This window comes from Apiospora kogelbergensis, assembly GCF_038363985.1.
Source record: "Apiospora kogelbergensis strain CBS 113332 chromosome Unknown utg000003l_segment0_segment0, whole genome shotgun sequence".
Lineage (NCBI taxonomy): Eukaryota > Fungi > Ascomycota > Sordariomycetes > Amphisphaeriales > Apiosporaceae > Apiospora > Apiospora kogelbergensis.
Window position 1 is genome coordinate 181176 of NW_027117420.1, and position 17702 is coordinate 198877.

General features: G+C 53.4%; 7 protein-coding genes across 7 annotated transcripts; 2 read left to right on the forward strand and 5 right to left on the reverse strand.

Annotated features, from left to right (window-relative positions):
* Nucleotides 1–190: 190 nt before the first annotated feature.
* Nucleotides 191–451, reverse strand: PG998_004723 (uncharacterized protein; the record flags this gene model as incomplete). Its single annotated transcript, XM_066871541.1, has 1 exon — nucleotides 191–451. One exon carries the CDS (start codon nucleotides 449–451, stop codon nucleotides 191–193), a length of 261 nt encoding a protein of 86 aa, XP_066731638.1.
* A 155-nt stretch (nucleotides 452–606) lies between these two features.
* On the reverse strand, nucleotides 607–1461 carry PG998_004724 (set domain-containing protein 5 protein; the record flags this gene model as incomplete). The annotated part of the gene is made up of 1 exon (XM_066871542.1): nucleotides 607–1461. One exon carries the CDS (start codon nucleotides 1459–1461, stop codon nucleotides 607–609), a length of 855 nt encoding a protein of 284 aa, XP_066731639.1.
* Nucleotides 1462–1961: 500 nt separating this feature from the next.
* PG998_004725 (uncharacterized protein) lies at nucleotides 1962–4040 on the forward strand (the record flags this gene model as incomplete). The annotated part of the gene is made up of 1 exon (XM_066871543.1): nucleotides 1962–4040. The coding sequence occupies one exon, from the start codon at nucleotides 1962–1964 to the stop codon at nucleotides 4038–4040; it is 2079 nt and encodes a 692-aa protein (XP_066731640.1).
* Nucleotides 4041–4807: 767 nt separating this feature from the next.
* On the forward strand, nucleotides 4808–7002 carry PG998_004726 (uncharacterized protein; the record flags this gene model as incomplete). Its single annotated transcript, XM_066871544.1, has 2 exons — nucleotides 4808–6696; nucleotides 6765–7002. The coding sequence occupies 2 exons, from the start codon at nucleotides 4808–4810 to the stop codon at nucleotides 7000–7002; spliced, it is 2127 nt and encodes a 708-aa protein (XP_066731641.1).
* A 625-nt stretch (nucleotides 7003–7627) lies between these two features.
* On the reverse strand, nucleotides 7628–8983 carry PG998_004727 (ornithine decarboxylase; the record flags this gene model as incomplete). The annotated part of the gene is made up of 1 exon (XM_066871545.1): nucleotides 7628–8983. The coding sequence occupies one exon, from the start codon at nucleotides 8981–8983 to the stop codon at nucleotides 7628–7630; it is 1356 nt and encodes a 451-aa protein (XP_066731642.1).
* A 4269-nt stretch (nucleotides 8984–13252) lies between these two features.
* On the reverse strand, nucleotides 13253–14336 carry PG998_004728 (uncharacterized protein; the record flags this gene model as incomplete). Its single annotated transcript, XM_066871546.1, has 4 exons — nucleotides 13253–13445; nucleotides 13636–13680; nucleotides 13995–14128; nucleotides 14184–14336. Coding segments are annotated over 3 exons (288 nt in total). The 3' UTR covers nucleotides 13253–13445; nucleotides 13636–13679.
* A 780-nt stretch (nucleotides 14337–15116) lies between these two features.
* Nucleotides 15117–16535, reverse strand: PG998_004729 (succinate-CoA ligase; the record flags this gene model as incomplete). The annotated part of the gene is made up of 5 exons (XM_066871547.1): nucleotides 15117–15724; nucleotides 15808–15895; nucleotides 16012–16133; nucleotides 16230–16258; nucleotides 16366–16535. The coding sequence occupies 5 exons, from the start codon at nucleotides 16533–16535 to the stop codon at nucleotides 15117–15119; spliced, it is 1017 nt and encodes a 338-aa protein (XP_066731644.1).
* Between the last annotated feature and the right edge of the window lie 1167 nt (nucleotides 16536–17702).

Genomic DNA, 17702 nt, shown 5'->3' on the forward strand with positions numbered 1-17702 from the left:
TTATTATCTAGGCTGATTTGTAACAAGCCGTCATATCCCCCCATCTCTCTTCACGCAGCCTGTTCTAGTTGAACGTCCACCATCTCGAAGTTAGTATTCAATATCTAGATAAAACCGAGTTCAATAAATTACAAACACTACCCACCACCCACCACCCAAGGTAGACATCTTAAACAGCTATCCAATGCAATCAATCGACCACCCACTCGTCGCTTTCTCTATCGGACTCGGGTTCTCCGGATTCGGATTCGGTCCAGACCTGGTCCGCGTTTGGCTCACCCCTTACCAGATCCTCGGCCGCCATCCTGTCCCAGTCGCCACCAATGTCGCTCGGGTCCATCCCCCGATGAGCCATACCATATCTTGCCTCGTTTGTGTACTCCGTCCACTTGACGAGGTATGCGTCCTCATTGGTGTTGAACCACGAGGCAGCGCAGAACTTGGATAGCATCTCGAGTCTGTTCATTAATCATAATCAACCCCAAACACAGGGTCGAGTTGTTCGTTAGCCTCTTTCCTTTGGGTCTACTTTTGGGCCGTTCGTCTCATCCACAATAGGAAACAGTAAATGTATGACAAGTCAAATCGAAACAAACCAAACTGAACTCACGTCTTGAACAGTATTTCTTGATTTCCAACCGCGCGGGAAAGACCTGCTCGCTCCTCGAGTCTTTCGATATGGTTGTCTAGCTGTTCCCTGTCCCAGTTCCGGCTCACCCAAAGCGTTCGTCCCCAAAAAGCCTCATCCGAGTAGAGGTTTTGCAGGTTTGCGTCGAACTCGCGGGATTTGGCTCCCTGGTCGTCGCCCTCCAGGTCGCAGACCTCGCAGTCGCAGGGGAAACCCCAGACAGCCAGCAGGTCCCTCTGCCGGCGTTCCCGCTCATACTGGCGGTAGTTGTACGCGATAGTGATCTCTTCGCCTTCTTTGATGTCCCGCCGCGCATACGCCTCCCACCGGACTGGCGCCGGCCGGTTCCCTACGGGCGGGCCCTGGAAGACGTTGTACTCGGCCGAGGGCAGGCAGGCGTGGTTGAAGCGCGACGCATTGAAGAAGAGGCAGGCTTGCGTTACGCTTGTACCCACGTCAAAACAGTTGGTCGCAAACGTGAGTGCATGCTCGAAGTTGGTGACAAATTCGGCACGCAACGCTTCGGTGGGCTTAAGGAGGGCCTGCTCGTCCAACCAGACTCGGTTCTGGGGGGACATGAAGAAGTGCAGACTGTCGAACCTGGCTTTGTCTCCTTCACTCATCTCCGTATACTGACGATTGATGTCTCGCTGCGCCGACATAGCCAATGTGTCTTCGTTATCAACCACCACGGCTGCTATATCTCTGAGGATGACAGCTCCTTCTTGAATATCCCGGGTGGCAACCACTCCATATCCTTTATTTTCGCCGAGATACCTCGCAGTACATAGAGGGTTCAGCCGGATGTCTGGGATTTCTTCGGAGCCCGACATCGTAAGGTAATCAAAAAGGGGTTAACGATCTACAGCAAACCAGCCAGTATATTGTGCACAATAATTGAAGAAGGGTGACAATTAGAGTGAAGGAATTAAGAGGATTAGAATACTTGTGTTTGCTGCCCCGTGAAGCACCATGGATAGGGGCGAAATCTATCAAAGGAGGTTACTGGAATCTCTACGGGGTCTACGGTCAACAAGGAAGTCATTCGAGGGACCGGAACCGTATCCCGAATCCGTCATGTTGTGTTTTGACATGAAGATTTGTACAAAGAAAGGACGTTCAACGCAACCGTCAATATTGGACAATGGACTGGCCGGCGCAGTTTGGTCAGGTCAGCCATTGTTCATTTTGACTCAATTTCCCAGCATCAACAACCCTGGGATTCTCACTTATCAAGTTCCAAACTCGTCTCTCTCTTCATAACTTGCAGCGTTCAAGAACTACACACACAGGCCACCACTAGTTGAGAAAACCATCTCGGCCTTTCAACACAATGGCAGACTTCGACGCTGAAATGGGAGGTGTAGTGAACTCACCACCCGACCGAGCAATTGAGGACCAAATCGTTAATTACAAAAATGAAACGATGCAAGCGCCGAGCAGGGCGCTGAATGAGGCCTTCAGCCTCACGCGTTACATCATCACCGACATATACCCCAAGTCGGCGCAACTCATACGCGACATCTTCCAGTTCTATGAAAGCACAGATAACGGGGATGGAAGGGGTAATGAGAGGGCGAATGAACTGTTTGACAGCCTGGTCGAGGCTATGAACGTGACGCCGGAAGTTTTGTTTCGCGACAGAACCAACACCCAATCAGAGAAGCGACAGTGGATGCCGGCCCTGGTGAGGCAGTTGGACGAATACAGCAGGGCTCCCTGGATTCGGTGGCGCGGGAACAACGCCTTCGTGGACCACCTCAGGCTGATGAGTACCTTCTGCCAGAATAACTGGCCGTTGAACGAGGCGGCATGGAGGAACAGGAGGCTCATCGGGAACCCTGACTTTGACCGCACCTACGCCGACTTCCTCAGGCTTGGCGAGCGCCCGCTGCCGCAGGACAGGCAGGATGGTCGGAGCCTTGTCCGCAGCTCGGTTAACCTGGCTCTCCAGGCCGCTCGATCCTTACTCATAGACCTGAACCCCATCAACATACCCCTCGAGACCCTGATCAACGAGGAGACACGCCCAACCGTGGTGGACCGTCCTATAAGCGACCCCTTATTTGCGTCAGGCACGGAAACGCGGCCTGGAGCTATTGCTATGCAGGCTTATCTCGGTGCCGTGGTTGATACGGCTGATAGCCAGTTCCCCCTTGATGGCGATCGCAGCTACTCTGGAGTAAAGAGGGATCTAGTCGCGTCCGCAGATCCCGAACCGACCCAAGAAAACAACGATGCCAAACGGCAGGCTGTGGACAGCGAAGAGTCAGAAATTGAGTACGTCATCGAGAGGGCGGAAAGTACCGCTGATGAAGTTGATAGTGTCGGTGATGCAGCCCAGGACAATGGTGGTGCTTACTACAACTACACCACGGCCGACGCGGACAGAGACATTGAAAACATCCGCATCATGACTCAAGGCAGGAGGCTCGCTCGCCTGGATGACGGAGTGACCCCGGTCTGGCCCCTCCCGCCCGACATCCTCGCGAAGTACCGCGACACGCTGATCTTTTGGCTAGAGGACTACCAATGGGCCCAGGTGGCAAGTGACGGCGTTCCCGAGGAGCCTGAGAGGATTAACCAGTACTTGGACGAGCTGGACACCACCATCGAAGACTGCCGCCAGACCATCCGCACCGAGCGCCTTCCGGCTAAGCAAAGCTACACCAAGCTTAAGAAGCTCAAGTGCACCGCTTTCGTCCTCCGCTACGCCCGCTCTGTGCAGATCCGCCTGATCCAGGCCGCGCGACCCAACGATGATCTCCTGCAGGCCCGCATCGACCGCTTGGAGGACTGGATCCTCCACGAACAGGTCTGGATCGACGGGACCAGCTACTCGCTGGACCGCTCCAAGCCCAACTCCCCAAGCCGTGGCCTGTGGCAAAACGAGAACCGAGGCCGCAACAACAATATAGCCGACTGGGAGGCGCAGATCGCAGCGCTCCGCCAGGCCATCGCTGAGAAGAATGGGCAGGGCCAAGGCGCCGACGCTGAAATGGAGGACACGTCTGGAGAGGAAGACGCAGAGGTAGAGGAAGACACAGAGGGAGAGGAAGACGCTGAGGGAGAGGAAGACGCTGAGGGAGAGGAAGAGGAACCAGTCCAGACCGCCGCCCAGGACGAGAACGAGAACAGGGAGGGGGCAAGCCAGCCTGTCGTCGACGGCGAGGATACCACGGACCCTCCCGCCCGGGTGCTGGACCCCTTCCGGTACGACGGGCGCATGCGCGGGAGCACATTCTCGAGCAGGAAGAGGCGACGAGTGGAGAAGCCCGAGTTCACCGTCTTCAACGCCGGCGGCCCCCCTGAGTACCAGCAACTGCCCCAGGACAGCACCTACGAGCAGCTGCAGTACATCATCATCCTCACCTTCTGGCGGGTTCTGCAGGCGCAGTTGAATAATATTTGAGGAGGGAGGACGTGTGTGCGGGGATGGATCTTGATGGACGAGGACAGTCTAATTACCGGAGAAACAAGACAGTCACATAAGTTTCTTAGATGTTGTTCATTTTTGAAGAGTGTATGGCTTACTGAATATAAGAGTTATTCCTGATTCTCGCTTAGTGATGATCCTGCAAGGCAACATAAACTTAGATATTGAAAACATGGACATGTAGGCCACTATGAAGTTACCCAGGGCTCGTTTAGCTTGATGGTAAGGCATGTCTCACTCGATTCAGGACATAGGAGTATCTAGCATCTAGAATCTGTCCACTTTTGACACAACTCACGAAAGAATTTGCATCTCCTGTCTCTCGCCAAGAGTGATGTCGTCTTAGACAGTGTAGCTCTCTAGATAATGTTGACACGCGGGATAATAGCGAACAGTCCAGAAACCTCCCTCCCTTTTCCCCAAGCGGTAAGCAAGCTACTCAATGCAGATGTCTTTGTTAAAAGACTGAACACGCCAGAGATTCAGCCATGATGGATCAAAGAACCATTATTAAATGGACGTTCCACAATGAAGCCCGAAAACAGCCATTTAAATACTCTTTGTATCAAGAGGGAGAAGACTGACATGAAGATTCCCAGAAGAGTAATCCTATACAGGACGTGGCTGCATCCCACATTTCCAGGTTCTATGTTTCTACGTTTCCCTGTCCTGAGCATATGTCATTGCCACTTACGAAGAGGGAAGAGCATAAGGAAACTCAATAGTTGAAATAAGCCAAAGTCATGGCAGGAAAACGATCGGAACACCACCCGGAGCGGCCAACATGGACTACAGATGACCTGGACCAGCGGTGGCAAACTCAGCGCCAGCAGATTTCCAACCACCAGACCGAGGCTGAAGCTGCAGGGCGCAGTCACCTCGATTTCCTGGTCAACTGCCTATACGGGCGCGTCGTGGCCCTGCTCGAGGACGTTCACGCTGCCCGCGCCGAGAGCGACGCCGGAGCACCTCGGCGCCACCGGAATGCGCTACGCCAGATCGAGACCAATATCATCTACGACCTGAATCGAATGCTCCGGGGCCCCTTCTTCGCCGCCGCTGATGCCGAAGGGGCGTTTGACCCCAGAAATGAGGAGAACACCGCCCACCTGCGTACACTCATGCGCGACTTCCGCTGGCTTCAGAATGCGTCGGGCCTGGAGATGTACGCGTCCAGACTCGCGCCGCATTTCCAGTGGATGCAAGAGTTCATCAACGATTGCTTGCCGGTCAAGGAGTCCCTGTGGCAGGGCGGCGACCTGCAGAGCCACCGGGACTTCGAAGAGCTCTGGCAAGAGTTCGTGTCCTGGGGGGCCGGGGCCAGCCACAGACCACAAGAGGAGAGATCCACAGACCTGGAGAACCGCAAGCTCGTCGAGAACTCGCAGAACATCCTACGCGACGCCTTCGACGCCCTGCTCCTGAACCCGGACGAGATGGAGGTCGAATGGGAGGACCTGCAGGGCGACAGAGCCGACGTCCCGTCCTACCTGACACAGCCACCCTGGACCGAAGCGTTCTGGGCGGGCGCCGGTAATGACGGAGCTCGGTGGCTTATGGACAGCCTCGGCTGCGATGGAGATGCGCGCGAATGCCTGAGTCGACGGGGGCCGGAGCAGGGCGCGGTAAACGAAAAGGTCGTGTCTGAAGTCAACAACAACAACAGCAGCAGCAGCAGCAAGAGAAGCGCACCGCACGACCAGCGTATACTTTTCGGTGGCGTTACTGCCAGTACACCCGCGGCGAAGAGACCAAAAACGGAAGCAGACGCAGACAGTACAGTATACACAGAAGGAGAGAGTGAAGAAGAAGATGATGGTGTTGATGAAATCGATGAATGTTATGACGATACAGTTTACACGCTCGATGACGCGATCAACGACGTCATGCACCTGCGTGTTGACTGCGATCTTGAGCCGCCTATGCCCAAAGGGACCTTGTTCGTGACGCCCACGGTGCGCATCCCGGAGCCCTTCAAAACGCAATACCAACCGGAGCTAGCCGCGTCCGCAAACCAGTACGACGCCCCCTTCCGCTACCTGCAGGACCTCCAGTACGACGAGGTGAGCGAGGAGCCGACACTCGCCACCGACCCCGTCATGGCGATGCACCTGGCCCAGCTCCAACATGACCTAGTCAAGGAGGAGCGGACGCTCAAGGCCGCCCACGACGAGGCCGAAAACGACCCGGCCCATCTCAAGCAATGGTGCATCTCGGCGTGGCGCATGCGGTACCTGCGCAGTCTCCAGCTCGCGCTCATGGCCATGACTGGCGCCACCGTCGAGGATAACGAGTTCGATATGGTCTACGACCGCCGCCTCGAGGATTGGATCGAGAACGAGATGGCCTGGATCGCCACGGATGAGTACGCCATCGACAATCTGCTCAGAAGCGAACCCGCAAAGCGCGAGGCCTGCGAGCGCATCAAGGCCCGTCAGGAGAACGTTAGCGAGTGGGAAGGCTTCCTGAAACAGGGCCATTACCTGGTCGACGACGTCAACGACGACGACGAGGAGAGTTACAGACAACGCGCCTTGAACGCTCCGCCGCATGTGGATATTCGGCTGGCGCCGCATCTGGAGCAATCGCTGAGAGAGGCGGAGGACGCGATCTGGCGAGATTACGAGCAGAAGTTGAAGGAAATGGGAGAAGAGATGGAGGTGGATCAAAATGAGCAGCAGCAGCCCGGTACTCTGACAGAGGCCCCCCGGCGTACCGCATCAAGATGAACGGGCCCATCCTCGGCTCCCTGAAGTATGATACAACGGGCCCCAATGCCAATCGGCCGGCTGCCGACCCCAACAGCCGCGCCCAGTTCGCACAGGGCGGGCCATACGGCTACATGTCCATCCCCACCGGCACCGTGTACGAGAAGCTCCAGTACATGATCATCTTGACATTTTGGCGTTCTTGGATGGCGGCGGACACTGGTCTGTGAAAAGGGGGGAAGCGGTCTGGTTGTGGGAGGTTGTTAGCGATTCATTGTCGTGTTGTGGCTCTTCGGACACATCAAGGCTTGCAAGATGCATGAGGGGCAATGTATGATAACCAAGCTAATATCATTCTGGGAACATATCAGCTCTTTTGAAGCCAACCTTTTTGACGATCAGCTAGTTTCTCAACTCAAGTGTAATGGACCACTTAGTCTCTAAGCTTGCAGGCAGTACTATGAATGTGGCCATCAACGCCTGCCAAATGAGTGTAAGAGGTGGGAGATTTGAGGAGCACGGATAGCTGATTACCGGGTCAGTATGTGCAGGGCAGATACTCTAGGTTGGGGTGAATAGCCAATAGACGATTAATCAAAAAGGGGGCGCATCCCACCGTGGTAAGTAAAATAAAACTTGTCCAGACTAATGTCTATTATGTGCTGTCTGGTGTTTGTTTTGGTGTATATATATGAATAAATGACGGAAGAAAATGTTTCTATATCGTGCAAGACCGATAGCCGATATCTAATCCTTACGGGACAACGACAACGGCCATTGCAGCTCTAAACCATAATGCGAAAGCATGCCCAGAGACAAGAACCACTGCCTGCATTAATTAGGCAGGTACACGGATTACAAGCCAAGAACGGCACGAGCGCCGGGCTCGCTGCAAACATAGACGACATCGTGGGCATCCGAGAAGCCATTGAACTTGGTGGCAGAGCACTTGGTGTAAGCGCCCATGTCCTCAAAGTAGAACCAGTCACCGACGTCGAGCTCATGATCGAAGCGGATGCTCTCGGTGATACGATCGATACCGTCGCACGTAGGGCCCCAGATGGAATACTCGATGCCACCGCCGATTCCGGTGGGGAGGCCGTCGGCCGTGGGAGAGTCAAACAAGAACGTCTGGCCTGCGCGCAGAATCTTGGCAACTGGCTGCTGATGGTCGAACATGATGCTGCTGAAGTTGCCATACAGTCCATCGTTCACGTAAGCCATGTAGCTGGATTCGCCAGTGGCGGGGTCGTGCATGGTGCGACGAGCAATGACGTTGCAGGCAATGGTGAAGGCCGAGGAAACGTAGTAGCGGCCGGGCTCTGCGATGATGTTGATCGAGGGAGGAAAGTACTCGTCGAGAGCTCCTCTAAGGACAGTAGCCATAGCTTCAAAGCTATCGCCACTGAAGCCACCGCCAACATCCAGTGTCTTCAGGTCGAAGCCATGAGCGTAGGCTTGCTTGAAGACGGTGTCGGCATCCTGGACAGCCTTGAGAAAGCACAGAGGGTCAGATGCGCCTGATCCGACATGGAAGCTCACGCCCACAACATTGAGGCCGAGATCCTTGGCAAGCGACAGGAGATTGTCGGTGTCGTCCAGGGAAGCGCCGAACTTGAGGCTCAGGCGGCACAGACTGGACGAGTCGTCGGTCAGGATGCGGAGGAAGAGCTCGGCTTCGGGGTAAAGCTTGGCAATCTTGCGCAACTCATCGGCGTTGTCGAAGGTCATCTGCTTGACGCCCTTGCTGGCGACGTATCGTACGTAGGAGTTAGTCTTACAGGGCTGTGCGTAGATGACGCGCTCAGCATCAACGCCCATGTTCAAGACTTGCTCAATTTCGGCCTTGGAAGCGCAGTCAAATCCAGTTCCCAGTGCAGCGAGAAGCTGGAGAACCTGGGGATCGGGGTTGCATTTGACAGCGTAGAAAGGCTTGACGCGAGGAAGGTTCTTCTTCCATCGCATGTGCTGGCGATAGACCTCGCCAAGATCGCCCACAAAGAAGGTGTCCTCGTCTCCGGGCTCGCATGATTCGTGGTCGATGCTCTCGACGCGACGGCGAAGAGCATCGCCGATCAGGTGTTTGCCTAGAACAGCGCCATTCTGATGATTGTCAAGGAAGAAGTCTTTCTTGACATGAGTCAAAGTATGGTTATTGTTTGAAAACGTAACCGGTGCAAATTGCTCAATGGTAGCTGTTGCCATAACCATATCCCTTGATTTCAGGATGATGTTGACGGGCGGGAGAGGAGTCGTTTCTGAGTTCGGGTGTGGACTTCAGAGGTCACTCTAGTGGTTGGTTGACTATCTCGGGTATATGTATATCTCTTGTTACGAGATACACAGAGACACACAAGACAGTGTTGTATATAGAAGGGAGAACCACAGGGTATCTCTGGATGTTAAGGGGGTCGAAAACGGTAGCTTTCTGATCCCGAAGCGATCTGACGAGGCCTCCTCGACTCTTCCTCTACAAGAGGAAGAACCGCAGAACTCGTCCTATGCGGCAGCTGGCGGTTGGGGTGGAAATCGGGGTTCGGGTTCGGACGAGGATCGAACGAAAACGGCAGGTTTGCTTGCTCAAGAAACTTCAGCAGGCGGAGGAGGTGGGCGGGAGTTGATGATGTGGAAGGTCTTTCGCAGGCTGAAATCTTGATCTGAGACGAAGTTGACGGCCGAGGAAGCCGTAGTCGCGGAGTTGCCTTTGTGTAGACCAAAGGCAGTCGGAGGGGAGTCCGCAGGTACGGGTGGACGAAGTGTCGATTTGTTTCTAGCGGCGTTGGATGACTTGCATAAACGAGACGAGGCGAGACGAGAGGTGACAATCGCTTGTCCGATGAGAGGGATTTGTTGGATACCGAGGTGATGGGAAACGAGGAGTGTGAGTGGGAAAGGGGGAGGGGGAAAGGGAAGAAGAGGAGAGGGATTTAAGAATAAAAAGGACTCTGGTGTCGTCGTCGCCCTGGTCCTAGTTGGCTTTGGTTTTAGTGGTTTTTTTCTCGATGGTGGGCTGAAGCGCGAGTTGCATTTAATTGTGGAAAATGTGCCAGAAAACACCAAAACCCAAACTCGACCTTGCCGCTTTCTCGATAGTGGGGAGAAAAAAAGAGGTGGAAAATCGGGAAAAATATCTGGGGCATGTGATGACGTTGGAACTCCAACTTGGAAACATCCAACTTGCAAGTACACTTCTGACTTGGACTGGAGACTAGGTCAATAATGCGTTCGGTTGCTACCGTCGCCGCTACGGATTCGACGACGTGCGGCTTTCTGATTCTATTTGCCAGAAGGGAAGGCCTTTCGCTTCAATGGTCTTTTCTTCTTTCCTCCCTCCGTTTCCAACTGATGGCGATGGCGGGGAGGGAATGCCACGGTACATCCGGAGAGGCCCCGGGGCAGTACCCGGGGGTACTTTGGCCTTCTTTCTGTAGGGAGTACGTACTGGGCCACCCTCTAGCCTCTAGGACCAGCAGGGTGACGGAGGATCCGTGACTGATTTGATCTGGCCGAATGCAACAATCCTTGACCTGCTGTCAGGTCAGGGGGAAGTCTTGGGAGCGCAGCCACTGAGCGATTTCCGATGTGTAATGTCATGTCTCGATCCCGCCTCCCGTTCTTCTGGACAGGCCTCTGGCTTTTGGCTTCTGGACAGGCCTCACCACCATCAAATCCCGACTGGGTTGGGCTGTGTCGCCCCACCACTCGTCCTCCATCCACAGAGGAACAACTCCATCCTCTAATCTGGTATTCGCGCGCATACCTTGCCGCAAAGCCCGTCACCCGTCTAGGAAGCACATTGCATCTCTCGATCTCTTTTTCTAGCTCCAATATTTAATATTTTGGAGGATTCTTACAACGAATCACCGTCGCCGCGAACCTGACCGCAACTTGTGATTCATCGCCCAGCTTCTTCGTGTCTACTATATCCAGATATGTATTGCATGCAAGTACATGCAGGGTGCAAAGCCATCACGTACCCGGCAATTCCCCCAAGCTGTCCATACCATAACCTCGCAAAGATGTCTCACCCTGATCTGATGCCTGACAGAATCCTGCGTGTCTTAGATCCGTGCAAAACCACGCGAATGATATGCCTGACCTGCCTCGCTGCCAACCACCAAGCTGCTATATCCGGCCGCACCCGCCTTTGGGACTACTGCAAATGATTTATTTATCCGATGATGGGGAAATGGAAGGCCCAAGAACCAGAGCATGATTCAATTCAATTCCTTCATCTCCCGAAAAGCGGTCAACTTTGCGTCCCTTGCAACCGCATGCTCTCTCCTTCCAGAACAGCAGTTAAAAGAAGGCTTGTGGCACGGGTTACAATTTACATGCCGCGGACTGCCGGGTCTTATCTCCGGTAAACTAGCACACCACCAGTTTGGAATCTCAGCTGTAAGTTGTGAGTAACACTGAGTACCACGGTTGCAGGCACTTTCGACACGCAGGAGTCCCTTAAGTCCATTCATAGTATTCGATTCTTGCGTTGGTCCATATCATCTTTTCCCATGCAATCGGAAGGCGGCTGGTCGTTTCAATGGCGTTTGGGCCCGTGTCCTACACTGCCATGGGTTTCCCGGGCTTTTGATGCCCAACACAGGACCTAGATACGAACGCCTGGAGTGCATAGCCTGGACTACCCAGCCTCTACCCCTACCATTTGAGCTACGTCCCTCTCTGGTGAACCGCGCGTCCGAGCTGTTATCTCGGCGAATGAGTCAAGAGGCTCGGGAATGATGTTTTGCAAATGCCAAAATGTGCGGCAACTACGTTGCAGATGGTGAAACTCAGAAACGACGCGCCGCCGTCAACAAACCCCTTTTGACCAGACGGCATGACGGGAAAGGCGACCTAAAATCAAACAGATGGCCGGGCATCGCCTGCTCGTTAAAACACAGCGTAATTTGATTTTCCACCACATGCACTAAATCCAACCCCACCTTAACGGAAGAGTGGCTGGCCAGGTAGTGTGGCGTGATATTCACAAGTCAGTGTACATTTTGACTTCAGGATATCACTCACTGCCGCAGCTCACATTGATGCAGGTCTGTTATCTTTTCAACTCCAACCGATGTCGAAAGTGCCTCACGCCTTACAGATCGGGAGCAACCCCAAATCCTTAGAGGGACCTCGTTGATTAGCATAGAATTAGCATAAAGAATATATGATTGTCAACTTTAAGTCCCACGTACTCTGTATATAAATCAACATTTACTTATATACACAAGTGCCTCCTATGTCGAGTTTTGCAGCCCGAACAGCGAGGATACACACAGAGTGAAGTTCGCTGTGACTTGTGCAATAAAACTTATAAAGAGCAGAAGGGCGAAGTTTGAAGGCTCCAGTGACACTTATAGCTAGTCTAACAGCAAAGCAACACCGTGAATCTCGACAAAGCACTTAGATGATGCTGTAGGCTTCAAGGACGCAGTTGGAAGAATTGGAAGGCATGATTCAATACCTGCGGGTGGCATAGGCATCATGAGCAAAGTCACACATGGCGCGCTATGCTCACTCTTACGTAGGCTGAACAAGGCTTCTTCCACCTGAATGCTCTTTTCCTGTTGTCGAGTTTTGCATGGTAGGCCAAACCAGCTGGATGAGTATTGTTGTTCTTCGGCTGATACTTTAGAGTGTGCGGCTTCATCAATGATTTTGGGCCATGATCCGTGACCTCTCAGAGCATGGATATGTTGTTGTCGTCGGTGGCTTAGATAATACTTGCCAGCCACAGTCCGGCTCCATTTGGCTACCCGAACCTTTCTTATCTTATCGTACTGTGGCTTGAGCTCATGTGGGGGACGGAGCTGCTCTAAAATAATTTCTTGCTTGACTCTCATGATGCTTTCCAATTCCTCTTTTAATCTCCTTCTTTATCCCTTTCCCAGGTGGTGACCTCGCCATGTGCGTGTCGCGCTGGGAGTTTGAGGCTCCGGTAGATAGTCACCAGCTACTGCTTGCAGTAGCTAGTGACTCCAACACTAATGGTAAGCGACCGTTCTTCCTTTTCCCACGGCCCCCAAACACGGCTCCAGCCCATACAAACGCCTTTCCTGATGAACACAATCTTTAATTATCAAATGTTCGACTGCCTAGCATACGCTGCGGATACAAGACACCCTGAACTTTGGCAAATCTCTACTATCATCGTTGTTGCTAGCATATGAGTATGAACAAACTCGCTAACTTGAAACTTCAGTACATCATCCAATTATGGGCTTCCTAAGGTGCATCGTCAAAGTCCAGTAATGAAGCGTCACCCATTTCGTGGATCGCAATTTCAGCTGTCTTATGGAGCTCTCATCTATTTTCATTAAGGGTCCAAGGTGCTTTGCGATATATTTTCAGTTAGTCTAATGCATTAATATGAAAAGATAAATCGAATAAATCTTTATCTGTCTCCTTCACCTCATCAACATTTTCATCTGTTGCGGCTCTTCCGCGAGATAAATGCTGGCCGAGTCCATTGCCGGTTTCTTAAGATTGTGTTGCTGTTACGGCAGAGGCGAGTGCCGGCGGCTGAGGTCTTCGCCAACGTCGCTGCCGCCGCCACCAACAAGGCATCTTCTCCTTGTAGTGGTTATAATCCTCATCGTCGCCGCCAAGGACGTAGTAGCATTTAGGCATCGCCTGGCCTTCCTGGAATAGGCTGACGTCGATCTGTACTCTGCTACAACACGAAGTGGTCATCGTAACAACCCAGGGCGCGGTGAGACGCGATCTAGGCGTAGAAGGACACTTAGGTGCGACATAGCTCCAGAATTCCCCCGGATCGTCGATACATGCTCAGATAGGAAGCCGTTTCGGTCTTGTGGCTTGGCTCACCGCTGACATTGGCAGCCAAGGGGCAGTAGACATACTTGACTTCAGCAGGCGCAGGACACTCAACGCCAGCACGACCGTTTCTACCGAGTAACAGCGAGCTGGGTGGGATTACTATGCGATGGCCGGGTTGGTGACTTGTTCGTACTCGGTTTACCATAGCTAGACCCCCTCCGAGTGGTAACGATCATAGTACTGTCAGTAGGTCTGGCGGTGTCTTTGACAGTTGGATGCTCCGCATCAGGTTCTGCCACATGGGAAAGGGCTGGGCCTTGGGGCCAATGAAGTGGGAAGTCCTTAGACATGTGCGGCCGAACGAGGCCCGTGATTCAGCGCGGAGCACGCCTGTTGGCCCCGGCGGTGGTATTCTGCAAAGAATCGAGTCAGGCCACAGTACCAACGGACACAATAAGTACCAGCAGAGCCAATGCCGGCGCTCATGGAGTTCCGGCCAGCAACGACCCAACCCAGATAGAGCACATACGGAGACGAGATGCCAACAGTAAGCAAGTGGGCGACAGTGGCCTGGTCCTGTATCTCAGTCGCAAAGGCAATATCCTTGACGGTGGTCTAAGCTACTTCGTACGTGTAGTGTAGTCTTGGTGTCGAGAGCGTCTATAGGTCGCGACCCAATATAACTGTAACGCCGCATCAGGCTCAACCAGTTAGGTGTATTCCGAGGGTCGCGAAGAATGCGGCGATTATAAGGTGTAGGGGCTGAGGTGGCGCGCAGGAACATGACCTTTTTTTTCTTTCGCGTGTTTAGGTCTCACAGAACATGTATGTAATGCAATGCCCCTTAGAAAACGTCGAGCACGTATTGGTCGCTCAAGGGAACGATTGAGTATGTATCCCTTAGTGAGTTGATTACTCTCGCATCTATAGAGTCCTACGACATCATTATTGAGAAACTTCAAGAGGGCAAGCGAGTATGACGACCGACGAGGACATCGGATACTTGCCTGTAGCCATGGGCTCAATGTCTATGCTGAACTCCATCGCACAATATAGGTGATACTGAAGTTGTCGACTAATAACCGGCACCCCCAAGCTTGAAGTTGTGCTGGTCCAAGTTGGCCATCAGATTATTGATGACGACCCCAGCGGTTAGTATTAGGGTCCTTCCCACTGGGTGAAAAAGCCTCAGGTGTTAGAGAACGTATCAATCCAGCTCTCCCGCACGAAGCTTGAAAAGGGTTTGGGCTCTGCGAAAATGGGGACAGACAGTCAAAATACAACAAGATAAGGGTACATGGCAAAGCCACCGTGGCTTTTCTTCTCCTTTCGTCTATGATAGAGTTCACACTTTGATAGAAACATGTTTAGAGAGAGCAGTGCTCCCACCTCATGGTGCTGCTACTGCTGCTTCTTCTCCCTCACCGCGCCTTGTTACCCCCAGAGGCTTCTCTACCCGAAACCAATGTCCTCTTCTCTGCCATACCAAAAAACGTACAGGGTTTCAGTAGTTGTCAAACATTAGGGTATTCAATATACGAAGAGTGAGTTTGCCCCTAAGTCATTAACCAAATTTACAGCAAGTCGCGACGGACGAACTCGCCGCGCATGGCGCGGCCGAGACCAGCGGGGCTGCGCTCGACAACAACACCGGCAGCCTCCAGGGCCTTGATCTTGCTGTCGGCACCGCCCTTGCCACCGCTGACGATGGCACCGGCGTGGCCCATGCGGCGTCCGGGGGAGCCGAGATACCGGCGATGAAGGAGACGACGGGCTTGCCCTTGCCGTCGGCACCGCTGGTGTTGTTGGCCTTGAGGAAGTCGGCGGCGTCCTCCTCGGCGGAACCGCCGATCTCGCCGATCATGATGATGCCGTCAGTCTCCTCGTCCTTGAGGAAGACGTTGAGGCAGTCGATGAAGTTGGTGCCGCTGAAGGGGTCACCACCAATGCCGACAACGAGGGACTGGCCCAGACCCTCCTGAGTAGTCTGGTTGACGGCCTCGTAGGTCAGGGTACCGGAGCGCGAGACGATACCGATGCGGCCGCGCTTGTGGATGAAGCCGGGCATGATGCCGATCTTGCACAGGCCGGGGGCGATGATGCCGGGGCAGTTGGGGCCGACGAGGCGGGTCTTGGACTGCGACTTGAGCATGCTCGTTATCCGGACCATGTCTATATATCTACGTTAGCAAGTCCGCCGCGGTCTAACCGTTCCCCCAAGCCGGGAACGTTCTGAAGCAAAGTCAACGACATACCGTGCTGGGGAATACCCTCAGTGATACACACAACGAGGGGAATCTCGGCAGCAATGGCCTCCTCGATGCCGGCAGCGGCCAGCGGGGGCTGTACCACCAGAATGTCAGCTTGTTGAACTTATGTTCCATCGTCATTTGTCCTTTTCTCTGCCTTGTCCCTTCTTCTCTTCTTCTTCCTCGGGTCCTGGGGTACGCTTACGGGACGAAGATGGCGGTGGCGTTTGCGCCAGTCTGCTTGACGGCCTCACCAACATTGCCGAAGACGGGGAGACCGAGATGCTCGGAGCCGGCCTTCTTGGGGTTTGTGCCTCCAACAACCTTGGTACCTGTGTGATTGCGCGAAATCGTATTAGACGTCTGTATATCTCTCTCGTTCTTGCGTATCGGGTAACCAATCGGGACGGGAAGAAGCTAGAAATTACCGTATTCGATAGCCTGCTGGGCGTGGAAGCTGCAGAGAAAAGAGACTTCAAGTTAGCTTTACGCAATGCCGAGACGATTGAGGTTGAGGTCGAGATTGAGGGGCGAAGAAGTAGCAAGGCAGAATAAAGCACGTACGTTCCCTGCTTTCCGGTGAAACCCTGGAAGAGGACCTTGGTATCGCCGCCGATGCGCAGGTTGTCAATGGTCTTGGAGTAGGGCGAGGAGCCGGAGCTGTATGTGCGGCGAGCGGCCTGGCGCAGGAGAGCCGCGCCGGGCCCTCGAATCTGTCTCGAGATAGCCTGCATCTTTTTTGTTGATATGGGGAGGGAGGAAAGGAGAGGAGAAGCTGGCGGTGTGTCTACCAGGACAAAGATGCAGAAATCACCAGTTGCGGAGAGCAGGCGACTTTTGATGGAGGGATGGTGTGGTGAAGGAGGGATATCTCGTAGCTGGATTTGGATAAGAGGTTGCGAGTAGCTTCAATTTCAATTTGGCTCTATCACCTGCTTGCTGGCTGTGGCTGCTGCTACTTTTTCCCCCAGAGCGAGCGAGAGCAGAGCCAGCGCAACGTCAATTGGGACTGCACCACCACCGCCTGGCACCTGGAGCTGCTGCAAAGCCCGGGGCGCTGGACGCTGGGCGCGCTGGGCGCTGCCAGGCTAAAACAGGCCCGTTTTTTCTCTCTCCTCTTAGCTGCAAGAAAAAAACTGCTGGCCAATTCCAGCTGACCCTTGTCGTGCTCGAGTCCGCTAAGCTTATTCGCCCGTTTTCTCCCGATGAATGATGAATGAACAGAGCGTTCTCTCTCTGCAAGTGCGTGCCACGTGACAGCAGCAGCCCAAGTATATTGACTATGAAGCACTTGTTTACTAGCCAAGAAAAATGGCTTGTCGCTGTATGCATCCTCCCGTACAGTAGTTAATCTGTGCTTGCAAAAGGAAGGATAGAAAAAAGTATGTACTCGCGCTATAGTCCGGAATCCTACCGTCAAGGAAATTTTTCCAGGTCTGAAAGGACGAGCCTGCGCCGAGCCAATATGCCCAGCTGGGTCTGTTCCTGGCTGTAAAACCACGAACTAACCCGAGCCAAGCTGCCTCGACGAAGGGGGGTTTCTCTTGCGTTGCTCTTGTGATCTCAATGCTATGGAACGGTCTTACAAGACCAGCAAAGAGACGTATCGTATCTGAACGCTGAAAGCATATCACCATGTCATTCTCACTCACTGTAGGGCAGTTGGGGGGTTTTCATGTTGCTGCGTCTTGTGTCATGGTTCTGACGGGGAAAGCCTTCCCCTCCAAACAGGCCATCGACCGCCCGCCATGATATATCGTACATTTCGGAGGTGGGTATATCTTCTTGAAATCATACATGATGTACACGTAAACAGCCGTCTCCCTCAAATCTAGAATGGGTGACTGGCATGAATGCTACACCGTTGATGGCACTACCGTTCGATATAATCGACGCATTCT